The following is a 26827-nucleotide window of genomic DNA, read 5'->3' on the forward strand; positions in this document are numbered from 1 at the left end:
CAAATTAATTACAAAATTGATCAAGGATATGGCCCATGAGCCTTTGGTCCTCAATTTATTTAGAGAACAGAATGTGCAAGGAAACTTAAAATTGGCCACTGAGCCACTGGCTTCCAAAGTTTTATTTATTTTTTTAAAAATGTGTTTGAAAGTATCCTCTGCACAGCTTGGCATGGGTGTCAGACTCCTTAAAAATAATGTATGAACATCTGCATTCTTCACAGAAAACAGATGAACACACCCATATCTTTAGTAATTAGTTATCTAAGAATTATACCAATAGAGAATTGAGATTAGTTTTTGTCGTGTGAGTATGGGATTCCTGATGTGGCCTGGGTAGTGTCTCTAAAAGACAGATTTCTGCTTTTCTCTCCTTCAACCTTGGCCATGCACTGGTATAATCTGGGCTGTGAGGGAGCCAGTTCCTGGCCTGGAAGCTGTCCCTACGTGCTTGGTACTTGGCAGGCCTTCAGTGACTCAGTGTCCCTTGGATGGAGGAGAGGGGGACTTCTAAATGTGAGAGGGACTCAGGGGCAGTTGGATTCATCTGCTCCAGAGGGAGAGTGGGGCTTGCACACTGAGATGGGGGAAGAAGAAGGAATGATCTCTCTGCTCTTGTGGCCAGGAAAAGCATTTATTCCTGTGTGAGTGGAAGACAGGTGTAGAAGAGCCTAGAATTTTCTTGGAAATTTTCTGAGAGGCAGAGCTGGTCTTGTGTCTTGTGTGGTTTTTGAATGTTGAACTGTACTGACTGTCTATATAAAAGGTACCAAAACTCAAGGCTTTTGCCCCTTCTGCAGGGTGGGCTTGTAATTCTGGGAATTCTTTTCTCTTTTGAGACTACTGTGGCGAGTTCAGGGAAGGGACAGCTCTGCCCCAGGATGTAGAGAGCAGGCTGGACGTGGCAGGCACGGAGTTGGAGTCAGGCAGGTGGACCTGGCTTCCCTCAGCTTGGTAAGGCCCCTGACGATGTATTGTTTAAGAGGAAGCTAGGTGGGGCTGCTCGTAACACTAGGGTTTCCCTCTTTTTGCAAAGTATTCTCACTGTCTCCTGGGCTGACTGCAGCTGTAGAGTTCACTCAGGCCTATGGAAGATATCCACCTGACACGCAAGGCAGCAGGTGCTGAGTGGATGTATCCACAGGGACAACAAGGCTGCTAGGGAAAGGCCCAGGCCTCTGGCACCTGCCTTCATCCCAACACTCCCTCTGCTGTTCTCTGCTCCAGGCGGATGCCTAGCCCCTCAGGGAAATCAAAAGCAGACACTTAAAGCTGATGAATCCTGCAGAGGAAACACTGTTCCAGGATCACAGTGAGGCACTGCTTCACTTAGAAGCCCAGGCAGCTCTGTGCTGCCTCAGAGGTCTCTAAACCAAAGCTTAACCCTTGCAGTGATGCCTCCGAATCTACACCCACCCCCGTCCTTATTGTGCCCCCGACTCAGCCCTCAGCCATGCTCAGGAGTCTCCCTGGACCCATGTGTGGAGCCTATAGGACCTGGCTGTGCTCAAGTTTTGCTCTGCAGGCAGATGGAGCATAGCATGGCCTCAGAGTATCCTGCAGGATGCCACCACAGCCATACTGCTTGCACTGGTCCCCAGTTTGGAAAGGACAGGGGTGGGACTTACACCTGCTGTAGACTACAGGGACTGGGTGAGTTCTAAAACAAAAAATTCCTAACTCCAACAGCCTACAATTTGTTTAACACAATAGGTGACAGGTCCCCATTTATGTGGGCAAGCTTCCTTTTTTTATTTCCTGAAGAACTGAAGGCTCCTACAAGCCTCCTTGGCACACATACTTGACTTCTAGGTACTCGTCAATGCCGTACTTGGAACCTTCTCGCCCAAGGCCGGACTGCTTCACCCCGCCAAAAGGGCACTCCACAGTGGAAATGAGGCCTTCGTTAACGCCAACCATGCCAACTTCCAGTTGCTCTGCTACCCTCCAGATCTGTGCTGGGTCTTGAGAATAAAAATAACCTGTTGTGGGAAGGAAAGGGTATGTTAGGTGGTCCCTCAATGAAGACCTCATGGCCGCAGCTGAGGACCCAACTGACACCTGTTCACCATGGGGCTGGAACCTTCTGGCTTCCTGATCAGCCACTTCTTTATGTGAAACCTCTGGGATCATCTTTCATTTCTGCTTGTCTTGCCAGGACTCTCACCATCCCGGAGCAGGATGGTGGGTTAACCTCCCCAGCTTCCACTTCCTGTGGTGTGATCCAGCCCGCATGCCTTGCTTAACTTTCCACAGACATTTCTGCACAAACCCTTTGGTGACTCCTGACCGTAATAAGGCAAAATCCCATAGTGGGCATTCAAACCTGAATGTGGTTTCAATAACTATTTTCAGCTTTGCCTTCTAATGCTCCAATCACCCCCCACCTCCGCCAAAGTCACCCACCAAATTCTCCTCACTCTCTTTTGCTTTGTCTCTGACCACCCCAGTCCCTTCTGCTCAATCAGAATCTTGCCCACTGTACTGGTTCAAGTCCTAGCTGCTTCACTTCTGCTCCAGCTCCCTGCTGACAACCTGGGAGAAGCATGGAAGTTGGCCCAAGTGTCTGGGCCTCTGAACCCACGTGGGAGACCCAGGATCCTGGTGGACTGGTGCCTGGCTGTGGCATTACAGCCATTTAAAGAGTGACCCAGAGGGTGGAAGATAATTTCTGTCATGCTCACTCTAACTCTGCCTTTTAACTAAATAAATCTTCAAAAGAAAAAACCTTGCCCACCATTTATAACCTAGTCTAGGACATGGCTTCCTCATGCCATGGCGATGGGAAGAAACAAGCTGGGATGGGATGCCCTACACATTTGTCTTACTCCAGCTTTATGGTCACAGAACATTCAGCACAGGGAAAGGGACCCACGCCATGGGAATCCTTCCTCATGCTACAAATAGCTCCCTGGCACCCAAGGGAGACTTCTCTAGGGCTGTAACTGCATCTTGGATGTCTTCACACGTTCCTTAGTATTCTGCTCCCTGTGGGTGCTGATTTGTGATTTTCTCAGGGTTACTGGACATGTACTGTGGTCCCCTTGATCATCATCAAACTGGCAGAAGGGCAGCCACCGAGGGGGTCCCCTCTCTCTAGCACATGTTATCTCACTACTTCCATTTTCCCTGGCACACTCTGCCCTATCTCTGGGCTTCCGCCTCCCCCCCTACTCAGGCTCCAGGATCTGGCATGATGGAAGAAAAAGTGCTTGATTGGAATTTCTGGGCATTGAGCCCCTGAAAACACAGGGCTGAGGAGGTGGCTGTGATTTCCATCTAGAACAGTCTGCACTATCTCTTCCCCCCACTGCGCCCACATGCAGCTCTAACCAGAACGTGTACCATGGGGATGAGGGGAGAGAATACACACTTATCCAAAACCCGCTGCCACCCAGAGAGCAACAGAACACACTCCGTTGGTGTTCATCAGAACCCAGGGCAGTGTTTCGAGGGCAGAGTGAGGGCAGAGTCTGGGCTGAGCTAGAATGAGGACGGGCACCCACCTGCTAGCCCCACGTCGGTGGCATTGGCAATGGCGACGGCCTCCTCTTCAGTATCGAACCTGCCAAAGTCAACACAGGGTGTCAGTAAAGAAAAACAGCTTTGTTGTCTCCTGATGGGTCTTCCAAATAACGGCTGAGTGAGTCAGCTGCCTGAAGAGTCCTAGGGGGAGGGGACAGGGGAAAAACACATCTCTTTCTCTCTGTAGGACTGAGCATTTACAAATCCACATTGCGAATAGGAAAAAAGCAGGTCAGGAGGCAAGTCGGGAAAAGAATTAGAAATCTAGTCCCCTTGCCCTCTGAACGTAAGAGGCATGAGACGACTTCAGAGCGGGTCTAACGTGGTGGGGAAACAGTCACCTGGAGGAGGGGCGCTCCCACTTCCGCCCAGGTGCTCACAAACTGTGGTGGCTTTCTGACCTGGAAAGCACCAAAGCTCTGGGCTGTCTCTTCTGGTTTACTTCAGGAACAAGATTTGGGTGACATTTTTCTGCTCTAGAACTGGAATCTGGGCAGAGGGTTCCAAGTACCTGTTGCTAACTGCAGGGATCTGCCAACAGGGGAGCAGCGGTCTTGCTGACAGCCAGGCCCAGAGCCAAGATGGCCATGTCTGAGGCCCTTCCAAGGCCTCGGCCCTCACACCAAGCCTCCCTGGAAAAGCCCTCGGTCTCCTGTGGATGTGTTTCAGCAACATTTCAGGTACATAACTTTATAACACTTTGGAAGTTCTTCTGTCAGTCCATTTCTGCAGTGGTGAAAAAGCAGCCTTAGCCAAATGGGGACAAGGCCAGCACAGCATGTAATAAGAAGGTTTTCTGGTCTTGGACAAGGTGGTACAGCCAGCCCCAGCTTCCAACCTTACCTGTGCCCCTAAGGCTAGAGATGCCAGAGTGCAACAGGGAACCACAGCTCAACCAAGCCAGGATCAGTGACCAGCACAGGTGGCTGGATCTTGGGGGGAATGACAGCCTTAAGGTGGAGAGGACTAGGGGTCCCACAGTGCAGGCCAGAAACTCTACAGAGCCTGGTGAGGCAGGGTTGCTGTTCTCCAGAACTCCTGTGAATTTCAGATGATTCTGCGTACAGACAGGAATCCCTGGCCCCATGCTCAGTGGCTGTGGAGCTGAACAACAGCCCCAGAATGGCACAGGGAGACCCAGCCAGCACCCCGGCCCCACACACACTTGTCCAGAGCAAATGCAGGCATGGCCACTGGCTGCCTCTTCTCATTCTACCACAGTAGAGGTAACTGCAAAACACCCAGGGGGCAAAGGACGCCGGGCAGAGGCAGTGCCGGTGATATGGGATTCCAATACAGAAGCTAAACCTTTGCCCTGCTAATGTATCAGCAGAAGCACAAACTGAGAGCTGAGTTCTGCCCTAACCCCATGGTTGACATTTTAGGCCAATGCTGTTACAAACTCAAGAGGTTCAAGACAAGATCAAAGAAGTTACAAGACTTCTGAGGACTCCAAGAGAGACAACACATGGCTCGACCTATGCTGGAGGAGAAGATGGGGCTTTTTAAAAGCTTGTAGAAAATGGAGTTACAAGTTTACTTTGGTGCTCCCAAAATTTCAAAATCATTCTTTTCCCTCCACAACACATATAAACTTTTCTTTATTGGAAAGAACTACAGAGATGGGGAAAGGCAGAAAGAGAGAGAGAAATCTTCCAAAGGGCTGTAATGGCCCAGGTTAGGCCAGGGTGTAGGCAGGAGCCAGGGACTTCATTTGGGTCTCCCACATGGGTTCTGAGCCTCAAGCACTTGGGTCATCATCTGTTGCTTTCCCAAGCACATTATCAGGGAGCTGGATCAGAACTGGAGCAGCCAGGTCTCGAACCTGTGCCCATGTGGGATGCAGGCACAATGCAAGCCCCTGCTCTGAACTTTTAGAAAACCCCTCAAATGTGATTTCAACATATGCACCAAAATAAGCTTTTAGAAGTATCATAGCCATGCAACACACTGAAAATATAATGGATGAATATGCACAACACAAGGAAGAAGAGCAGCAAAAACAGCAAGAATCGGTCATGGGGAAGAACCAAGCAGAGATATGGAGTAGGCCAAAACCAGAAGATTGAGGTAAAGAACACCGTGGCTGGTTGGCTGGGAGGGCCAGCAGCATGGGTCTGTGTGACAAAGGCACGGATGAGCTGACGGAGGGAAGTTTCCCCAAAGGCACCGGAAAGAGGAGCCGTGGAGGAGGGCAGGGGACACGACGCTGTACTGGACTAGGAAGCCTGGAAGTGGGTACAAGGAGGGAGGAAACTGGAGAAATAATGACTGGGAAATTCCCAGCACTAAATCAACACTTCACAAGCTTATGGTGCTACCCAAAAGCTATCACAGCAAAACACAGGCACACCAGAGACCCCGAGAATCTCTGCAGGTATCCAAAAAGAACAGACCCCTTTGAACTGGATGTCAGAACACTCAGCAAGGACCCAGGGTATCAGTAGAGAAAGGAGCGATGCCTTCCAAGTGTCGATCCTGGGATTGAATCCAGGCAAATCGTCGCTTTCTTGTGTGACAGAAGACCACAAAAGGACAGAGAGAGCCTGTTTTTGATTGATTCCCAAGAAAAGACTCTGTGAGGATGTAAAGTGACTTTAGCAGAAAGGATGTATAGGATTAAACACCGTGGTCTAAAGAAATGATTTAAAAAACCAACTCTTGCTTTTCGGCTGCCTCTCTGAGCTGCCCACCCCTCACCCTGCCCCCAGCACACACTGCTCCAAATTGCACGAGACATTTTCTGGCCTGGTGTCCTTTCTTTCCCATGCTTTCTCCTGAATGATCTTACTTGATCACTGGCGCCACGGGCCCAAAAGTCTCTTCCTTGGAGCAGAGCATGTCCTGGGTGACGCTGCTGAGCAGGGTGGGCTCGAAGAAGTTTCCCCCGAGGGGGTGCCGCTTCCCACCGGTCACAATAGTGGCCCCCTTGGAAACGGCATCACTCACATGTTTTTCCACCTGAAAGATGAGAAAGAGAAGAGCACCTGGGAAGGTCAGAGGAGACTGATTCCCAAATGATACAGGCTCTTGGGGCATCTTATGGCAGAAAACTCATTGTCCTTTTTTGGCTTTTTTCCTTAAAGCGCCCGGCTCCTCCTCTCTGAGAGGAACATGCAGTGCTACAGAGGTGATGGGCAGGCAGGTGTATGTGCAGCGAGGGCCTCCCTGCTCCGTGACTCCCTCCCGCTGCAGACCCTATGCCTGCTGGATGGTCTCACATCCGTGACCTCTTTCTCAGCCTGCTGCTCTGTGCTTCTCCTGGGATTTGCTTTCATGGCACTCCATGGTTAGTTCAGTTTTTGGATCTCACATCACCCTCTTTCCTGGACTGTACTGTGATTTTGTGCTGATCCAGTCTCCTCAAGTATGGTCATGGAGGCCATCATGAAGTGTGTGTGTGTGTGTGTGTGTGTGCTGTGAAATGCATTGTTCCAGGGTGACTGTCATGGAAGGTACTGACACACCTAGAGGTACAGCCTACGACACCCTGCTCTGTGTGTGTGTGTGTGTGTGTGTGGAGGCGGTGCGTGTAGAGCCTGCTGCTCCTGGTAGGGTCGTGAAGAACAGAACACCACAATGTAAGCACAAGAGAAAATGAAGCAGTCAGGAAATGTGGCAGACACGACTTACATAAGGCTGCTGCTGGGACAGTCCCACAGCGTACTGTTTTATAAGTAGGAATATACTCAAGTCAATGACAAAAATTTGGGCTGACATTTGATGCAGCAATTAAGGTGTCCCTTGGGTCGCCCACATCCAAATAGCGATTGTGCCCCAGCTTCACTTGATTTATTTATTTTCATTTGAAAGGCAGATTTTTACAGAAAGAGAAGGAAAGCCAGAGAGAGATCCTCCATCTGCTGGTTCATTTTCTAGAGGCCACAACAGCTGGAACTGAGCTGATCTGAAGCCAGGAGCTTCTTCCAGGTCTTCCACATGGGTGCAGGAGACCAAGCATTTAGGCCATCCTTAGCTGCTTTCCCAGGCCATAACTAGGGAGTTGGATTAAAAGTGGAGCAGCCAGGACTTGAACTGATGCCCATATGGGAAGCTTGTACCACATTACTACTTATTCTATTTATTTGAAATGCGGAATAAGAGGGAGGGAAAGACACAGAGAAAGAGATCTTGCATCTGTTTGTTTATTTCCACATTGCCACAACTTCCAGGGCCAGGCCAAAGTCAAAAGCCTGGATTTTCACCTGGGTTTTCTCTTGCGTGTGGCTGAGGCCCAAGAACTTAGTCATCAGCTACTGCTTTCCAAACACACCAGCAGAGAGCTGGACTGGAGCAGTCGACACCTTGAAAATGGATACTGGTGTTGCAAGGGGGGTTTAACTTGCCATGCCACAAACACTGGCCCTGATTTATGTTTTTAAAATACTATTTAACTTGCTTTACAGAGTAGCCCACCCCTTGCTCCTAAATAGAACCTGCTGTACCCGCCTCGTCATATTAAATATGAAGTGCAGTGATACTTCCTGGGACACACTTCATGACAACAAATGGATTAAAGCAGCACAATGTACTGTTTTTAATCAAGATGTTTTCTACTCAGCTTCTTTTTTTTTTTAAGTTTTTTTTTTTTTATTCATTAATTACATTGTATTATGTGACACAGTTTCATGGGTACTGGGATTATCCCCACCCCTCCCCAAACCCTCCCCCCATGGTGGATTCCTCCACCTTGTTGCATAACCACAGTTCAGGTTCAGTTGAGATTCCCTCATTGCAAGCATATACCAAACAGAGTCCAGCATCTTATTGTCCAGTCAAGTTCAACGGCTTCTTAGGTATACCCTCTCTGGTTTGAAGACAGAGCCAGCAGAGTATCATCCCGATCAATTAAAAGCTCCAACATACCATCAGCAAAAATTTACATCATTATGGAATTAATTGACATAGTAATACTCAGCTTCTTTCCATGAAATTAGGAAATCTGTGATTACCTTTGTTGATGATTTTGCATATAGCGCCATCTAGAGGTTAATGTTTGCATTTCACTTTGAGTTGCTCTGTAGGGTGCAACTGGCCTCCCTGGGACATCTTACGGGTCAAAGCCTGGAACCCACAACAGCTAAACACCCATATCCTTGAATGAAGCTTTGGCATCTGTGTCATCACAGGCACGCGGGGGGCGGGGCTGAGAGCCACTTTTTGGGACCAGAGCCACAGATGGCCCAAACCTTAGTCATTAAACAGACAAACACCCCTGGTTAGTTCTCAGGGGTTCAGAGTCACTTATAAGATGCTAATGGTCCCAAAATGAACCTCAGTGCATTCTTCCTAGAGAAGTCTAAGGAGAAACCAGGATTGCACTGAACTTGGCCAAACCTGGACACTTCCCGGCAGGAACCTGATTGCCTGCAGATTGGCTGGGCTGGCCATGGAGTGTGAGTGTGATCCCCGGGCTGCAGGGAGGTGGAGGAGAGTCACACTGCTTCCTACTCAAGCCCTGGCTTGGCTCTCAGTTGATTTTAGGTCCTCGGTTCACCCGGGGCTGACTATGCCTGCTCCCTGCACCCACTCTGGCCTCTTCTCCCTCTTTCCCACACACATTCCCCAGCTGCCAGTGTCCACCAGATTCAAAACATGCTGTTAAACTCCTTGCTATTTGTAGAGACTTATCTAGGGAACATATGGGATATTTGGCATTATCTTAAGTTCTTTTTAGGACTCTTAAAAAGGATGATATTTTTAAAAAGATGATTTTAAAAGCAATACGGCAAAGAAAGAAATCTCCCCTGGGTAGCAGCCTAGACGGTAACATATTTCTTGTTTTTTTCAACAAAGAGAGCGCTCCCCAGCCTGTTTACGGCAGCTGTGTATCTTTCTGTTACAATGCTGCTTTTCTTTCTTTAATTTTAGCTCTCACATAGAAGGAACAGCATGCAGCATTTGTCTTTCTGTGTTGGGCTTGATGCCCCTCCAGTTCCAACCATTTTGCTGCAAATGATAGAATGCCATTCTCCTTTCTGAATAACTGAATAATGTTTCATTGTGTGTCCATAAATAAATGCAATATGCACCTGAGGATGGACACTCTGATTGATTTGGCTGTTGTGAACAGAGCAGCTAATAAGCAGGTAACTCTTTGATACAGGGATCACTGGGTCATGTGGCAGGTCTATTTCTTATTTTAAGGCATCTCTACATCCACAGTGGCTGTACTGATTTACATTCCTGCCAGCTGTTTAAGGATGCCCTTCCTCCACATCACTGCCCTGCTGTGATCCTCAGGCATGCTTCCAGAAGGTCACTTAGTCATCCATGTGACACACAGATGTATCCAGGGATTCACTCCACCTGCCTCCCTGTTTTCTCTATGGCCTCAGCAGGTGCCTGGTCGCAGTGGGTTGGTTGGTTTGTTTGTTTTTTGCTTAGGTAAGCTTTAGATATCAAACTTGTGAAGCTAACCCAACACAATGAACTTACCTTTTCTACTGCTTTCTCATTAATCAGTGGGCCTTGAGTGGTGGCCGCCTCAAATCCATTGCCCACATGGAGAGTTTTCTTCATGGCCTCCGCCAGTCTGTTCACGAAGGCATCATGGATACCCCTTTGCACCAAGAACCGGTTTGAGCAAACACAAGTCTGGAGAGAAGACAAAGCAAACCCACAGAGTCAGTTTCTCAGAAGCTGCTGACCGAGCCACAGAATGTGAGGCAAACACCTCCCCAGGTGGCCTGTCAGGTGTCCACACTGACCCTGGGCGGGGAGGCCAGAGGGAGGACGATCCTTTCCAACTGCTGTCCATCTGTGGTTTAACAAGTTGGCTTGTCTAAGTCTGTGCAAAACAAACCTCACCCAACCCCGACTTCCACTGCAATGCAAAACAGGGAAACAATGGTTTGAAACCCTTAAGAGAGACAGTGAAGACTTAAAAGAGCAGAGGCTGGAAGGAATGAGGTCAAACTTGACTTTCCATCCTTTACCGGAAGCCTTCTAAATGTCTGTCAGGTTGTAACACACACAGGACCCTTCCTACACATCAGCCTAAACTACCAAAAAGACCCTGGCTTTTTCTTCTCATTATATACAATTAGAACTAGTGTACTGACATTGTAAAACACAACCTCATCATGGGAAATGAAGTAAATGATGAATTTACTGCTTGTCTTGGTTTAAAATCGTGTTTTCCTGGTTGAAACAGGCGTGTGCACTTCTTGTACTGTGCATTCCCTCCCTCCCTCCCTCCCTCCCTCCCTCCCTCCCTTCCTTCTGTCCATTGATTTGAAAGGCAGAGTGACATAGATTTAAATCCACTGGCGCATTCCCCAAAGGCCCACACTAGCTGGGGCTGGTCCAGTCCCAAGGTAGGAGCCTGGAATTCCATCAGGGTCTTCCACTTGCTTGGCAGGTGCCCAAGTACTTGGTTCACCTTCCACTCCCCTCCCAGGCATATCAGCAAGAAACACAGCAGCTGGGACTCAAACTCATTCTCTGATCTGTCAGTATCTCATGTGGCAGCTTAACTTGCAGTGCCACAATGCCAGTCCCTTGTGTACTTTTATTGGCTGAAAGCCACAGACCTCAAGGGTATAGATTTACAGTATAACACCAAGGGTTGTAAATAGTGGCATTTTGTGTTGGTAAAATGAACCACACCTATTTCTGAAAAGAAAAAATACGCTTACTAAAGTTATGTGAAAAGGGAGGATCAGTTACTAAAGGCCAAAATAAGGAAGAAAACCATTTAATACACTCCCCCACAACATGTTTATTTTGTTTCTACAGGGCATTTAAAATTGCTAGTTGGTGGTGCTTTTAAGGCAAAGTCACCAGGATCTTAGTAGCAGTTAGGACAGTAGGGAGATAGGACCTTTAGCTCTTAGCACTGCTTCTTCAGCAGAGCTGGGACAAGAGCCAAGCCTGGGAATCCACCACTAGTCACTTAACCTTTTGCAAGTTGCCATTGCCTCGGAATGTCCCTCCCAGGTTAGATACTGCAGGGTTTTCTATTTATTTATTTATTTAAGATTTATTTATTTTCTTGGAAAGGCAGATTTACAGAGAGAAGGAGAGAGAGAAAGATCGTTCATCTGCTGGTTCACTCCCTAAGTGGCTGCAATGGCTGGAGCTGAGCCTATCTGAAGCCAGGAGCCAGGAGCCTCTTCCAGACCTCCCATGTGTGTGCAGAGTCCCAAGGCTTTGGACCATCCTCTACTGCTTTCCCAGGCCACAAGCAAGGAGTTAGATGGGAAGTAGAGCAGCTGGGACATTCCATAAGGAATCCCTGATACATGCAAGGCGAGGATTTAGCTACTGGGCCATTGTACCATGCCCAACTGCAGGGCTTTCTGTGCAGATGGGAACTCAGCTCCTCTCCCCTGAGAGCCTGGGCATGCCAGGTGAGCCCACTGCCACCAGCTAGGTCCTCATCCATCGCTCTGCTGGTCCAAGTATGTCTCTGGGAGGCAGCCAGGTTTACAGTGTTTCTAGGCATGACCCCTAGTACCTTCACCCTCCCACCTTCTTGTCCTTAAGACTGCAGACCCCAGATCCTAGCTCTTCAGGGCTGAGGAGACAACAGCAAGTCAGCAGAGAAAAGCTTAATGAGGGAACATTCTGTAAGTACGGTAACCCCTCTGAGCCATCTTATGTAAGGAACCTGAGAATCCAGAGAGTTCGGTTTCAAAGGGTATCCTGGACCCAACCTCCTGTGGCTGCTGAGGGCTGACCATCACCCTGTTTGGAGGGTACGGGGAATAAAAGAAAACAATTGGTTGAAAATCTTGTGCTGTTCTGGACATACCTCTAATCAAAGAGTCTGTCTTACCTCTCTTTGGATTATCCAAGCTCAGCATCGCCCCTAGCAAACAAGAAGGCATTTACTGAGTATTGGCTGAATGAGCAAATGAGTAAAAAATGAACAGTGGTTGGGACCCACAAGATTCTCTTTAAGACACGATAGGGCATTAGAGGTCGCTGGCTCTTTGTAAAACATACACAGAGGTACACACAAGGAACCCAAACCTGGCGGGTCTCCACAGTACTCACCTGCCCGGTGTTCCTGAATTTCGAGGCCAGGGCCCCTGTTACAGCCTGCTCCACATTGGCGCTGTCGAACACAATGAAGGGAGCGAGGCCACCCAGCTCCATGGAGACCCTTTTCACAGAACTGGCTGCATGGCGCAAGAGGATCTGTGGGCAGAGAAGTGGAGGCTGTGAGTGCTGAACCAGCCACCAGGATCCTGACCTCTCAGTGAACAAAGCAGGCCAGGTGGAGGGGGTGACACTTTGCATTTAAAAAGGGAAGGCCCAGCAGCGTGGCCTAGCAGCTAAAGTCCTCACCTTGAACCTCCCCCCACATCCCATATGGGCGCCGGTTCTAATCCCGGCAGCTCCACTTCCTATCCAGCTCCCTGCTTGTGGCCTGGGAAAGCAGTTGAGGACGGCCCAAAGCTTTGGGACCCTGCACCCACGTGGGAGACCCGGAAGAGGTTCCAGGTTCCCGGAAGAGGTTCCTGGTTCCCGGCTTTGGATCGGCGTGCACCGGCCGTTGTGCTCACTTGGGGAGTGAATCATCGGATGGAAGATCTTCCTCTCTGTCTCTCCTCCTCTCTGTATATCTGACTTTGTAATAAAATAAATAAATCTTTAAAAAAATAGGGAGAAAGAATATATGTCTATACAGTTCTGACTTGCAAAAACTTAATAGAAAATGCACATTGTGAAAAAAAAACTGCATGAATTCCAGACATTGTTTTGTACCAGAGGAAGCTTCTCTTTGACTTCAAGTTCCCATAAACTTTGTGAAGCACCCTTGGCTCTTGTTTAATGAAGAAATCCTACAAGACACTAATTATTTAACAGATGTGGGAGAAGGAGTCGGGGTGGGTAAGGGGAATTCAAAGTAAACATGTTAACATGTTTTCACACATGTTGATTTCAGAGCTGTAGTAAGTGTACTTCTCATTCAGAAATTATGAACAGGCCTAAAAAGCACCATAGGGAGATGTGGGAGTAGAATTGCCCATGATCACACTACTGGGGACATGCCAACGTGTACAGATTTGGAATTTGGCCACATCGGTTCATGTATACAGTTGCCCCTCCATGTCTCTAAGGTTCAATACTCAGTTTAAACCAACTGTGGATAGAATCTATTTGAAAAAAAGTAATTTTGTTCTTGTGCTAAACTAAACAGTATAACATTTTAAATTATATTATGCATTATAAGTCACTTTGAGATGATTTATATTTGATGGGAGAATGCACAGACAAATGACATCATTTTACATAGAGCAGCATTCATAGACTTTGTTATCTGCAGGGACCCTGGAAGCAGACCCTCATGCATAAGGAGGGACGACCGTGTGTACTTCTTTAACAAAAGAAAACAGCATTGTGTAATTAAAGCGTTAGAAGCAGTTTTTATCTTCCCGTTTCACTATATGTCTGCAACACCCCAACAAGTCCATGAGACTTCATATCTTGCTGCTTTTGTGTAACACCGTAACACGAAGATCCTCTTATGCCCAGCACACGTGGTTCTAGAACATTCTATTCCTGTGTAGTATTTCATTCCATAGTTGTTCCACAATTGATTCACCCAGCCCCCATCCGTGGGACATTGAGACTGCTTCCACTTACTTGCTTTTACAAACAGTGCTGTAATTATTCCTTCAGGGTATATTTGTTTTGTAAAGTCGCTGGCTCAGTGTAGAACCATAAGGCTGTTAGTGCGTTTAAGACATGTATGGCCTGAGAAGGTGGCTCAGGGACTTTCACTGGCTTGTACCAGCACAGTAGGTCATTGCCCAGTCCTGGCTGCAGGGAGATGGAAGCTCTTGAGACAGTTCAGATTAAGCAGATCAATGTTGCTCTAGGAAACCACTCCCTAAGTCACAGATTTTGTAACAGGTTCCTTGGTGAACATTCAGAATGGTTGAAAGTGGATCTGTATATGCCCAGAAATTAACACTCCATGCATCAAATAGCAGCCAGGAGCTTCTCCCTAAATGTCACTATTCAATGAAGGAATACAAGTTTTAAGATTAGAAATCCTTCTCTATGGGACTTAACAGAGCTGTTCAATTTGGGATTTTTAAGCAGTGTCACCTGCCATGGCTTCCTTCCACATCTGCTTCGCTGAAAAGCAGATCTTCCCTGTTAGGTCGCTTGACCTTGCTGCCCCTGTGCCATCTGCTTGTCCACCTGTGCTTTCTCTGGGAGCTTCCCTATGAGGAGGGCTCGCCCTGGCTTTGACCTGCCATGGCCTCAGAGTCACGAGCTCGCTCTTGCTCCCTCAAAAGCCACCTGTCAGCCTCTGCTCTCTCTCTCTCTCTCTCTGGTCATCACCTGAGGATCTCGGCCTCCTAAGACAGAACATGACTGGTCCGGTCCATGCTGCTATGCATGGCCACTGTCCGAGATCACTGCCAGTATAGAGATTCTCTTTCCCTGAAGGCCAATGTCCACTCTTGGAGCAGTTCTCAGTGCAGAAGAAATGAGATGTCATGTGTCCTAAATCACTCAACAGGGCCCTGCAGAAGGGGCTGGGGGCGGGGCATGCGTCTCCAGAACAAGTTCCCTTCATGTGCTTAGCTGCAAGGCTGAATCTTCAGCTCAGATACAACCTTGGCTTCTAGGAAGCTTGGGAGAAGCCTGTGCAGGTTAGTTCTTCCTCCTGCGCTTGTCACTCTTCCCTTTAAGTCACCAGCAGATCCTAGTCTGGGGTGGACAGAGGCATGGCTGGCCCTGGCAGGTATGTACTCTCCTGTACTAAGGTCAGAAGCCAGGAGCTTCTTCCAGGTCTCCCACATGGTACAAGCGCCCAAGGATTTGGGCCACCTTCTGCTGCTTTCTCAGGTGAATTAGCAGGTAGCCAGATCAGAAGTGGAGCAGCCAGGATTTGAACCGGTGCCCATGTGGGATGTCGGCCTCATAGGCAGAGGACCAGTCTGCTACCCTGCAGCATCAACCTCAAAGGTGTCTGTTTTGATGTGAATGAGTGGTGGGGCTCCAAAGTGCCGCATCCTGAGCAGGAGAGATGGCAAACTCCAGCATGATTATGGGGAGTTCCAACAAGGGCACTGCTGTCTACTGCTTCCTATGGTTTCTAAAAGTGACCACAGTATCCCACGGACTCTCAGACTGCCATGACTCACTGTGCATGTGTCTAGTATGAGAATATGCAGGTGTATGTAGGTGTATACATACAAAGTAGGGATATATATATACATATATACATATATATACCTACCTTCTAGGGAGAAGCCCCTTCAATAGGGCTTCTCTTCCAAACATTTAAAAAAAACACTTAATTGTATCTGAAATGTAGAAAGAATATCTCTCCCATCTTCTGGGACTTTCATTTATTTTTTCTTTGAAAAGTCACATTTACACACACACAAACACACATACACACACACACAAACACACACACACACACAGAATGAATTGAGAGATTATCCATCCATTGGTTTACTCCCCAAATGGCCATAATGGCCAGAGCTGGGCCAGTCTGAAGCCAGGAGTCTGGGGCTACCTCCACTCTCCCAAGTGGGTGCAGGAGTTCAAGCACTGGGGCCATCCTCTGCTGCTTTTCCAGGCACACTAGCAGAGAGCTGGATTAAAAATGGAGCAGCCAAGACACAAATAGGTGCCCATATGGGATGCTGGCTCCTCTGTAATACCTGCTATACCATGACCCTAGGACTCAAGTATTAGAACCATCATTGATGCCTTGCAGGGTGACCATTCCAGAACCAAGCCAGGAAGCTGACCCCAGGCACTGCAGTGTGGGATGTGAGCGTCCCAAGTAACAGCACAAAGCATTCAAAAACATCTACTTACAGGCACTTAATCAAGGTGTAAGGAAAAAAACTTTTCAAAATTAAAAGGAAAAAAAAATCTAAAAACAGTCCTTCCCATATTTGCATGTTCATATGAAATAAATTTTTGTTCACTTGTAAGACATCCATTCAACATCAATCATGTGTTTCTAGAAACCCAAATTCCAGCTCATGAAATTGCTGTACAATGAACAGCTTCCAGCCACTTCATGCACAATGAATGATGGGAAAATAGTTACGGGTCGGGGTTTGTGACATAGCACATTAAGCTGCTGGCATTTCATATGGGGCACAGGTTGAGCCCCAGCTGCTCTGCTTCTAATCCAGCACCCTGCTAATGCTCTTGGGAAAGTAGCCTGGATGCTCCAACTGCTTGGGTCCCTGCAGGTGAGACTTGGATGAGGCTCCTGGCTCCTGACTTCTGTCTGGCCTACCCCCAGTTATTGTAGTCACTTTATGGAGTGAACCAGAGGATGGAGGATCACTGCTTTCCCCCGCTGCGTTCTTTCCTCCACCTCCTTGCCTCCCTCCCTCCTTCCCTCTCATTCTCTCTGTAATTCTACCTTTCAAATAAATGAGCTTTAAAAAAATAAAATGGGAAGATAGTGAGGCCCTCACAGCCTCTCAGAACTGTCAAGCAGGTGGGACTGCCATAGCAAAACATCACCCACACATCTCCGGAGGATGACCCAGCAGAGTATGGACGGTGTCTACAACACTTGTGTGAATCTGGCCGAAATGGAGCTAGCTGGCAGTGAAAAAGTGCTGTGCTGCTGTATGAAGAGGAGCCACCAGAGCAGCACTTGCTTTGAGACATAGTCACGTACCTTTCCCGTCGCTGTTGAGCCAGTGAAGGAAATTTTGGACACCAGAGGATCGGTGCAAAGAGCTTCCCCCACCTCCTTGGCCTTACTCCGAGAGCAGGGAATGACATTGTACACGCCGGGAGGAATTCCCGCCCGGTTGGCAAGCTAGAAAGAGAAACAGCTGAAATGTGGTCACAAATCACCAAACCAACAAAAATAAATAGACATTTAGCTGAAAATGCAATGGGCAAATTTAAATTCACATGGGTGACAGAATCCGAGGACAACTGCAAACGAAGTAAGTTGCTTATTAGTGCTAAGGTGATACTGTGATGTTGTTGCATATCATCAAATAGAGTAGGAGTTTCAATGCCACATACTGCTTAAAAGAAACAAAACCACCAAACCTCTAATTTTTTTCACCAAGAAAGAAGAGGTTCTAAGAACGGTCCTTTGATTCCCCTGTAGACTCAGGGGCTGGACAGTGTGAAGGATTACTTGGTGAGCATCTACTCTGTGCAGGGCAGTGTATCATGATCCTGGGTCATGATCCAGGGTGAGGATGAAAGAAGGGGGGTGTGGAAGGAAGAACCCAGCAGAGAGTGACACAGCCAGCCTCCCCTAGCTGCCTGTGACAAGGAAGCTCCCCAAACCACAAATCTCAAGTGGGTGGGGCTACACCACCCACAGGAATGGGACCCGTGTGACAGGAAGCAGGACAGCCACACCAGGCTGAGACAACGCCCAGAGCCCACAGGTGTTCACAGGCTTGATAACAGAATCCAACCAGCCCAATGCCATTCAAGACCTGATAACAGAGAGCTCCAAACAGCCCACAGGTGTGCATGTGCCCCCGCGTCAGAGAGCAGCCATGGTGGAAGGTGAGGCAGGGCCGATGGAAGCCAGGTTGCCTCCCAGAAGACCCCAACAAGAAAACATGAGAAACTTCATGAGGCGGAGAGGTTGCCTGTCCCCAGCCTCCTGCTGAGCCTTCAGAAAGCATAACTTCACATGGGAATAGTCCTCATGCTCAGAAAATATGGAGGCCAGATTCTACACAGAATGGTTAAGGTAAGGGGCAGCAGCACGTCCCTGTAGATAAAGCCACCTGTCAGAGACATGGCACAAGGGAAGACCAAACAGGGGATTTCAATGTGACACAAGGGTTGAGAGAAACACAACATCCAGACACACAGAACCCATCGGAGTTAGAGAAACTCGGCCAGCAGGTGAAGAAACACAGGAAAGGGCAAGAAAGGGGAAAGGAAGGTAAATTTACAAAGCAGAGCTGAGATCAAAAGGAAGCGAAATAAAATGACAAAAGGATTCAATCCATGGAAACTCAGAGTTGCTGAGGAAGGAAACCCAACCAAAGAAGAAATGGAAACTTCCTGTAGTTTAAAAAAATAATCCAAAAATTCGAAACTGCATATTGAACGAGTCCACTGCATGTCTGCAGCATTAGCTCAAAGCAGGGGTATGGGCTTTGATGATGAGGAGGACGCATCAGTGTCAGTTCACAAACCGAAAAACACTGCAGAGACAAGAGGCCAACTGGAGGCGGAGCTGAGCAGAGAGTAGCAGGTGGGGGATCCCTGCAAATTGTTTGTAAAAATAAAGCACAAAGAAGCAAGTCCTGGGAGTTCCTGGAGGGTCAGGGGAAGCCTCCAGAAGGAAAAGCAAGGATCAAGTCAGGATGAAGAGAGCCAGAGGTGAGTGAGGCGTTCTAGAATAACGGACGTGATCAGAGAATCATCGGAGGTGACACCTTGCAGGGCCACTGTGGTTATCTTGGACTTTACCCTGTGTGTCAGAGGCCATGCAAGGGTTTGAGATGAAGCAACAACAAGCTCAAGCTCGAAGCAGACTCTGGTGGGAACAAGAGCGGTGGAGAGAGGTTTCTTACATGCAAGAAACATCCATACGTCAGTGTCCATCTAAGGAAGAGGACACACGGACAGCATTTTCAGGGTGGCCTAAAAATGTATATCAGAGAATCTTGTCATACAAAAAGCAAGCAAGATTATTACACAATACCCTAGTGGCAGGAGATGCCGGCAGAGACCTAGGCCCCAGAACTGTTCCTACTTTGGATTACAAAGCCGGTTTTGACTTGGTTAGCTACGCAGTAACAGGGAAGGGAGGCTTACCTCGGCCAGGGCCAGCGCAGAGAAGGGTGTGTCCTCAGCAGGTTTCACCACCACGGTGCAGCCGGCTGCGAGGGCAGCCCCAACCTTGCGGGTGATCATGGCGCTGGGGAAGTTCCACTAGGGTCCAAAGAGAGAGAAAGCTTGTGAGGAGGGGGCTGCCTCACCAGTCCACAGGATGGCTGGTTGATAGTCAGTCACAACCCCTCTTGTCTAACCTGCTCTCCACTTCACAGGTGAGACTTCAGAACACGTGTGCCTGCTGATTGGAGATGGGGGCTCAGAGCAACAGGGAACACTTTCAGAAAACACAGAGCAAAATCCTTTAGAACAAGGCTCAGCCAACTTTTTTTCGCAAAAGACCAGAGAGTGTTTTAGGGTTTGTAGGTGGCATGGCCTCTATCACAATGACTCAACCATGGATGGTTAAGCTCCCAAGTGGGCTTCTGGGAGAAAATATTAGCAATGATGAGAAAACAGCAGCCTGTCACTTGCTTCCCTCTACATACTTATAGGTATCCATAGGCACTTGTGTCTCTATTCTAACAGTAAAATACTGCTTGGCAATTGACAGTCATACTTATTCTACATCACTCATTGCTGCAAGCATTTTAAAATTATAACTATCACAGCTCAATGAATTTCTCATTATCCTCTTTTGCAAGTTCGGGAAAATGGAGACAGCACAGTGAAGCAACGTGCCCATGGCCATACAACCAATAAAAACAGCGAACTCTGAGTTAAACCGAAGCAAATCTAAGCAGTGAGAATGCCACCTGTCACCATGCTGAGTAGGAAGTACAGCAGACGGGAGACCAGCTGCTGAGACTGGAGAGGGTTACTATGGGCCTGCTGAAGGTGGGTCCAGGAGGGGCTGAGAGAGAATGCTGGGAGCCCACAAGTATCCTGCAGCCAGCCCCCATGCGGGCAGGCACAGCATCTCACTTCTAGGCCTTCTGACTTCTGGACACTGACCCAGTGACCGCTGGCAGGGGCACCAATGCTGCTGTTGCTCGGCGTCAAGTAAGCATACGCTTTCCTCAAAACCATTACATCATACATAGACTATTCATCATCATACATGAAGTTCTTTGTAAAATGTTAAGTGACAGATCTTTTCAGTGGTACGAGGGAGTGCCAAGGCAGAAGAGCTCCGCTTGCTTCCCTGGGTCAGCTGCTTCCACATGCATAAGCAAACCCTCTCACCATCTTCACACCTAGAAGGCCAGGGACACACCTCTACAGCCAGAGACGGAATCAGGAAACGCAGGTCAGGTGACAAGGCTCACAGACTGAGCGCACCTGCTCAATCAGAAGAAGAAATTGACTCCGGACCCTGGGATGGCGCCGCTTCCGTCACCTACCGGCGTGATGATGGCGGCCACACCCATGGGCTGCTTGAGAACCAGGGCCCGCCTTTCCTTGGAGGGGGTAGTGATGATGTCTCCATAAATGCGCCGGGCTTCTTCTGAGAACCACTCCAGGAACTGGGCTGAATAGAGGATTTCTCCCTGTGCCTCCTTCAGTGGCTTGCCCTGCAAGAAACCAGAAAAGGGCACTTCTCTTACCATCTCCTACAAAAAGCTCAACCTGTTCTTTGTTGTTCTGGGCTGCAAGGAAAGGCAAAAAACTCTCCAAAGGCAAAACGCTCAGGGCAGGTGAGAAGCTTCTACCCTGGATGTGGGTCTCCAAAAGCAGCATCATGAATGAGAGAGACAAGTGTGATGGCTGTGCCACCAAACCCATGAGGGTCATCTGCATTCTCAGTACATTCACGAATCAGGAGATGTCTGTAACTTCATCTTTCAGGTTTTTTTTTCCCTCTCCTCCCATATGTGTCCACGGTATAAAATAATTTCTTATAGCTATCGGGCTCTCTCAGAAACTTTAATCCAGGAATTCTCAGCCAGCTCTACATATAGCTAGCCAGGCCCCTGCACTTACACTTTCGGCTGTGATAACCTTGGCAAGGTCGTCCTTATTTTGTATCATTAAATTGTACCACTCCCGAAGTAATGAACTCCTCTCCTGAAAAAGAAGGTGGATAGGTCATGAAACACGAACAGTAAGACTACTCACCTTCATGGTGAGTTAAGTTGGCATGACGGTTAAGTTCAGGTGTTAATTAATTAAACACAGTGGAGGACACCCTGCCTTCAAAATCATTTGGTCTGTTGGCCCTACTGAAGCAACTGCAGGCTGGACCCGAAACTCGATAAATCGGTGGCAAGCATATCTCCTAAGTTGATCATTCTGAATGGCCTGCACATGAGGTTGTAAACATCCAAATGACCCTTGGCAGAAACAAAGTTTCTACCCCTGACATAAGGGATGCCCAGCAATTCACCAAACCTCATTCCTGGGTGTGTCTGGGAGAGGGGCCTATGCACCAGGGCACTGAGTAAGACATGCTCTCACCCACAGGCGCAGGCTTCAGCCAATCTGCTGGGGACAGAATAGAACAAAAAGGCTGAAAAGGACAGGTTGGCTCCCTCTCTGTGAGCAAACATAGCCATTCTCTCTTGACCTTGAACCACAGGCCCCAGGCCCTGGGCTTATAGACTTGGCCTAAGCTCACTTCCATCCCTTCCTCTGGGATTTCCTCGGACTTCATCTGCAGACAGACTCCGTTATGGTGCAGACCCATGTCTCACAGGGATATGTACGCAAAAAGGTGCTTCGACATTTTTATGGGAAAATAGAAGATGTTTATTGTGGTGCCAAAAGGTTTTGAAACCCATGTAGTCTCTCTTAGTATGCATTTTCTATGTATATGTGGATTTCTAATTTTTATGAATAACAATACACATACCTTTTAATTCTATTTTCTAGAGATTTGTGAGGCATCCTATGTATCTTATTGGTTCTGTTTCTCTAGAGAACCCTGATTAATATGCCTGTAGCCACATGACACATGCATTAACTGTTCTTCTTCATATATATATATATATATATATAAAAGAATTATTTGAGAGGCAGTGACATAGAAAGATCTTCCATCTGCTGGTTCTTTCACCAAATGGCTGTCATGGCTGGGGCTGTGCAGGCAGAAGCCAGAAGTCGGGAAATCCATCCAGGTCTCCCTCATGGGTGTCAGGGACCCAAGTACTGGGGTCATCTTCTACTGTTTTTCCCAGTGCATTAGCAGGGAACGAGTTTGGAAGTTGAGCAGTCAGACTCACACCCATGGTCCAAAAGGGGATCCTGGCATGGCAAGCAGTAGCTTTGCCCACTGGTCCTCAGCACTGGCCTCTTGGCTGTTCTCTGATAAGCAATAACAGGCATGAAGGGGTAAACTGAGTTAAAAGCTGTAAAAGCACTCTGTGGAAATGGTATTATTGTCCATTATTGTAAATAAGATCTTCACCACAGGAAATCAACACATACTAGTGTCAATTATGACTTGGCATTGTGATGAAATGCACATGACATACACATTACCATTGTCAGCACTTTTAAGCATCCAGTTCAAGGGTGCTAGTACACTCACAGTGTTGTGCAGCCATCACCACCCTCAACCTCTGGAACTTTCCCGTCTAAAAGCTCTGTGTCTGCCAACCAACCACTCCCCAGGCCCGGGCCCCCAAGTCATGGCTACCATGCTTCTTCCTGTCTCCATGTGTCACTTGGGGGTTTTGGTGTTTCACTCAACAATCAGGTCCTAGGTCAGTGGTGACCTATGGGAGCTGGCGAGACCTATTTCTCACATTTAAGAGGGCCTGGCCACAACAGTGTGTGTGTGCCTAAGGCCACTGAAATGTCCACCTGTAAGGCATTACAAAGGCAAATTGTTGTGTGCAATTTACTATTCCCAAAGAATAGTTTTAAAAATGCACAAATTAATATTATTCACAATATTATGGAAAATTGGTTTCTAAAACTTTTTTTAAAAATTCATTGATGTAAAACCATTAAAAAAAGAACCGAGCTGAAGGATTTAGGCGGCAAGAGGGACCACCTAGGGGCCTTGTCAAGAGAGATTCCCCCAGAACTCTAGTCTCCTGCCCCTGAGTGTGAGTATCCGGGCCAGGCAGAGCCTCTAGGTTACCCTGAGAATGGCAGTAAGTACCCGTTTACCCTGCCGATCGCAGGCCAGCTCATGGCAGGTTATTCTGGGCAAGAGAGGAAATACTGGACTCTAAGAGGCATAAATACGAGCGAGGACTTCATAGGAAACACAGAATTCAAAGGTAAGTGCATCTGGTACCAAAACACTTGGAAATACTACACCTTTTTCATGAACTTTGGAAGACACCCCCCCATTGTTCCCTACTCTGAGAAAGGAGAAGCAGCAGTAACTTCTGGGCTGAACACAGAAGCCAGCAATCACCCAGGTATGCAATGTAACAGCTGGGCTTTTCAGAGAGTACAGAGTTGTCATACAAGGAGGCTTCGACACAAACACAGATAGGCAGGAAAGACACTGCGAGGAGACACAGGGAGAAGACGGCTGCTACCAGCCGAGGCAGGGTGGGAACAGACCCTCCCCTCACGGCCTCAGAAGGAGCCAACCTCGTTGACACTTTCATGCCAGGATTTGCCCTCCTGACCTATGACAACTGTCTGTCGCTCAAGCCACCAGGTTGGCAGCATTTTGTTACAATGGCTGCAGGAAGGGCCCGGCGGCGTGGCCTAGCAGCTAAAGTTCTCGCCTTGAAAGCCCCGGGATCCCACATGGGCGCCGGTTCTAATCCCGGCAGCTCCACTTCCCATCCAGCTCCCTGCTTGTGGCCTGGGAAAGCAGTTGAGGACGGCCCAATGCATTGGGACCCTGCACCCGCGTGGGAGACCTGGAAGAGGTTCCTGGTTCCCAGCTTCGGATCAGTGCGCACCGGCCCGTTGCGGCTCACTTGGGGAGTAAATCATCGGATGGAAGATCTTCTCTGTCTGTATATCTGGCTGTGATAAAATGAATAAATCTTTAAAAAAAATGGCAGCAGGAAATTCAGGAGCACGGGGTTACTACGCATGGAAAACACAGCAAATGCAGCCTTCCTGTGTGTCCCAGCTCAGCAGCACGGCACATGGGAGAAGCCAGGAGCTGCACTGCCCAGGGTTGCCACACAGGATCAAACCACACAGGGTGAGCACAGGAAAGATTCAAGTTCACACTCCCAGCCAGGGTGTTGCGCGCGCACACACACACACCCTTTTCACTGTCATCAAGCTAAGATGTCTTAACAAGGGGTGACCAAAGGCTGGGGCATCGCAGAGCCTGTGTGATGTGGATGGTGAGAGTCATGCCAGCCCTCCCTGACTTGGCCAGTAGGGAAGGAAGGATGCTGTGAGCTGCAAACCAGCCTCTGCCAGTCCTCCAGGCCACAGCATGAATCAGAATCAGTAAAGCCCTGGTAGTGTCAGGAATGGTACTCAGCTGTGGAAGGAACACTAATGACCCTCAAAGATGACTGCAGTCAAACCTGGAGCCCGTTGACTGGGTAACTGTACCTGGCAAAGGGACCCCAGAGATGGGATGGATGAGGATCTTCAGTGGGAGGGTGTCCTGTCAACAAGGCCCACCCTGATAGGGGCTGATGGATCTCCCACCCCACAACTGATAGATCCAAGTCCTAACCCCAGGACTTCAGCATGTGGCCGGATTTGTAGACAGGCTCTTAAGAGAAGCAGTTAAGCTAAACGAGGTCACTGGATGTGCACTAATAGGACGGTCTTCCTGCGAGGCAAGGGCTGGGCATTGGTACAATAGCTAAGATGTTGCTTGGGATGCCCAGCGCCCACAGGAGAGTACCTGGATCGAGTGCTACCTCCACTCCCCATTCTAGCTTCCTACTAATGTGCATCCTAGCAGGAGGAAGCAGGTGCTGGCTTAAGTACTTGGGTCTCTGACACCCACATGGGAGACCTACCATTAGTTCCTGACTCCCAGGTTCCGCCTGACCCAGTCCAAGTGTGACAGCCATTTGAGAGAGAAAATGATTTTCCTCTCTCTGCCTTTCAACTAAGTGAAATTTTAATACCAATATTTTAGTATTAAACATTAATGTTTAATATTAATATTTTGATAAATATTTAATGTTTTATTAACAGTTAATCTTAAAAATATTAAGCAGCTAGAAGCCAAGTGGAGGTTCTCCGAGGCAGCCAACCCCACTGGTGCCTTAGCGTGGAATTCTCAGCTTCCAGCAATGTGAATCAGTAAGACTGTTGGCTGAGCAGGGCTGCCTGCAGTACTGTGTGGCGCACCTGACCACCTGTTCCCTCCTGCACCTTGCCCCTTCCCTGTGGCTCCGCCCTCTCCCTTGCTTCTCCTTTCTTCCTGCTATGGTATCCATCCCTCTGACATACAGAGTTTGATGTTTATGTGTGTAGTTTGGATCTCTGCCCTGTTCCCCAGCCCCACTTGAGCTCCTGACGGACAGAGCTTTTCTGCTGTCCACGCTCATGTATTCCTGGCACCCCCCCAGAGGGCACTGGCACATGACAGGTACTCCGTATACAGCTGAGGATTGAAGCGGTGCTAAGACTCTGGTACTTGTCCCAGATCACTAGACATTATTTTCAGAAGGACTCTGAAGGATCAGAAAAAGGATGTCCTCGGGCTGACTCCAGGTATCACGGAACAGATGGAGGGAGATGTCTTGAATAGCTTTATTCTGATTCCAGCCTCCCCATCTGAATGAGCCCTTACACCCACCCCGATTCTCTGCGACTCTGTCGGTAAATGGCATCGTCCCTCCATTCAGGCAGAAAACCTGGAGGTTTCCTGGGCTGGTCCCTTTCCCTACATTAGGAAGCCCCCAAGCCTTTCGCTTTCCGTGGCGCCGGCGTCTACACACGCATGCGCTCAGCACTACTCGCGTCCTGCACCCCCTGCTGGACTGCACACTTCGGAAGGCTTGGAGAGCCGGCCTTGTGCCCGGCGCCCGCCACACGCTAGGCACCGGGTCATGCTCCAAACTTGTGTGTGGATCGTCTCCTTTCTCACGTGGTGCTCTACCTTTCTGCTGCTTTCACTTTGGGACAAAGCCCTCTCTGTTCCCGGCCCGGCTAGCCCTTGACCCCTACCCCGGCGCGTTCTCACCTTGGCCGAGACCCCCCTCCAGCTGCGGAAAGCCTCATAGGCGGCGCGCACCGCAGCACGGGCCTCGGGCACCCCGCAGTCTGCCACCGAGCCCAGAGTGGCGCCGCTGGCAGGGTCGTGCACCGGGAAGGTGGCAGCGACTGGGAGCCAGCGGCCGCCTACAAAGCTGTCAGTGCGCAGCAGCTCGGCTGAGAGGTCGGCCAGGCCCCCGGCGTAGCCGCGGAGCTGAGTCGTGCTGGCAGCCAGCCTCCGGCAGCCGGTGCGCGGGCGGAGGCGCAGGACGCCGCAGCACCGCAGCCAAGAGCAGGTCGCCATGGTCCGGGCTGCTGCAGCAGCCGCGGCGGAGACGCGAGGAGACGGGCCTGCGGGTGCGCGCCCGGGAGCGCGGGGCTCCGGGAAGGCGGGGGCGCGGGCTGGAGGTGCCGCGAGGCCGCGCAGCGCCCTCCTGCCGGCGGCTGCGCGCTGCACTTAGCTGGCACGCTACGCGGCCACTTCTGCGTCCGC

General features: G+C 49.0%; 1 protein-coding gene across 1 annotated transcript; it reads right to left on the reverse strand.

Annotated features, from left to right (window-relative positions):
- Window positions 1-921: 921 nt before the first annotated feature.
- Window positions 922-26769, reverse strand: ALDH5A1 (aldehyde dehydrogenase 5 family member A1). Its single transcript, XM_058667387.1, has 10 exons — window positions 26324-26769; window positions 21226-21309; window positions 20646-20816; window positions 19285-19401; window positions 17156-17299; window positions 12529-12672; window positions 9964-10122; window positions 6317-6486; window positions 3507-3565; window positions 922-1982 (listed from the first exon to the last, which is right to left on the reverse strand). The coding sequence occupies exons 1-10, from the start codon at window positions 26636-26638 to the stop codon at window positions 1777-1779; spliced, it is 1569 nt and encodes a 522-aa protein (XP_058523370.1). The 5' UTR covers window positions 26639-26769; the 3' UTR covers window positions 922-1776.
- Window positions 26770-26827: the final 58 nt, after the last annotated feature.

The sequence above is a fragment of the Ochotona princeps genome, chromosome 1 (genome assembly GCF_030435755.1).
Source record: "Ochotona princeps isolate mOchPri1 chromosome 1, mOchPri1.hap1, whole genome shotgun sequence".
Taxonomy (NCBI): domain Eukaryota; kingdom Metazoa; phylum Chordata; class Mammalia; order Lagomorpha; family Ochotonidae; genus Ochotona; species Ochotona princeps.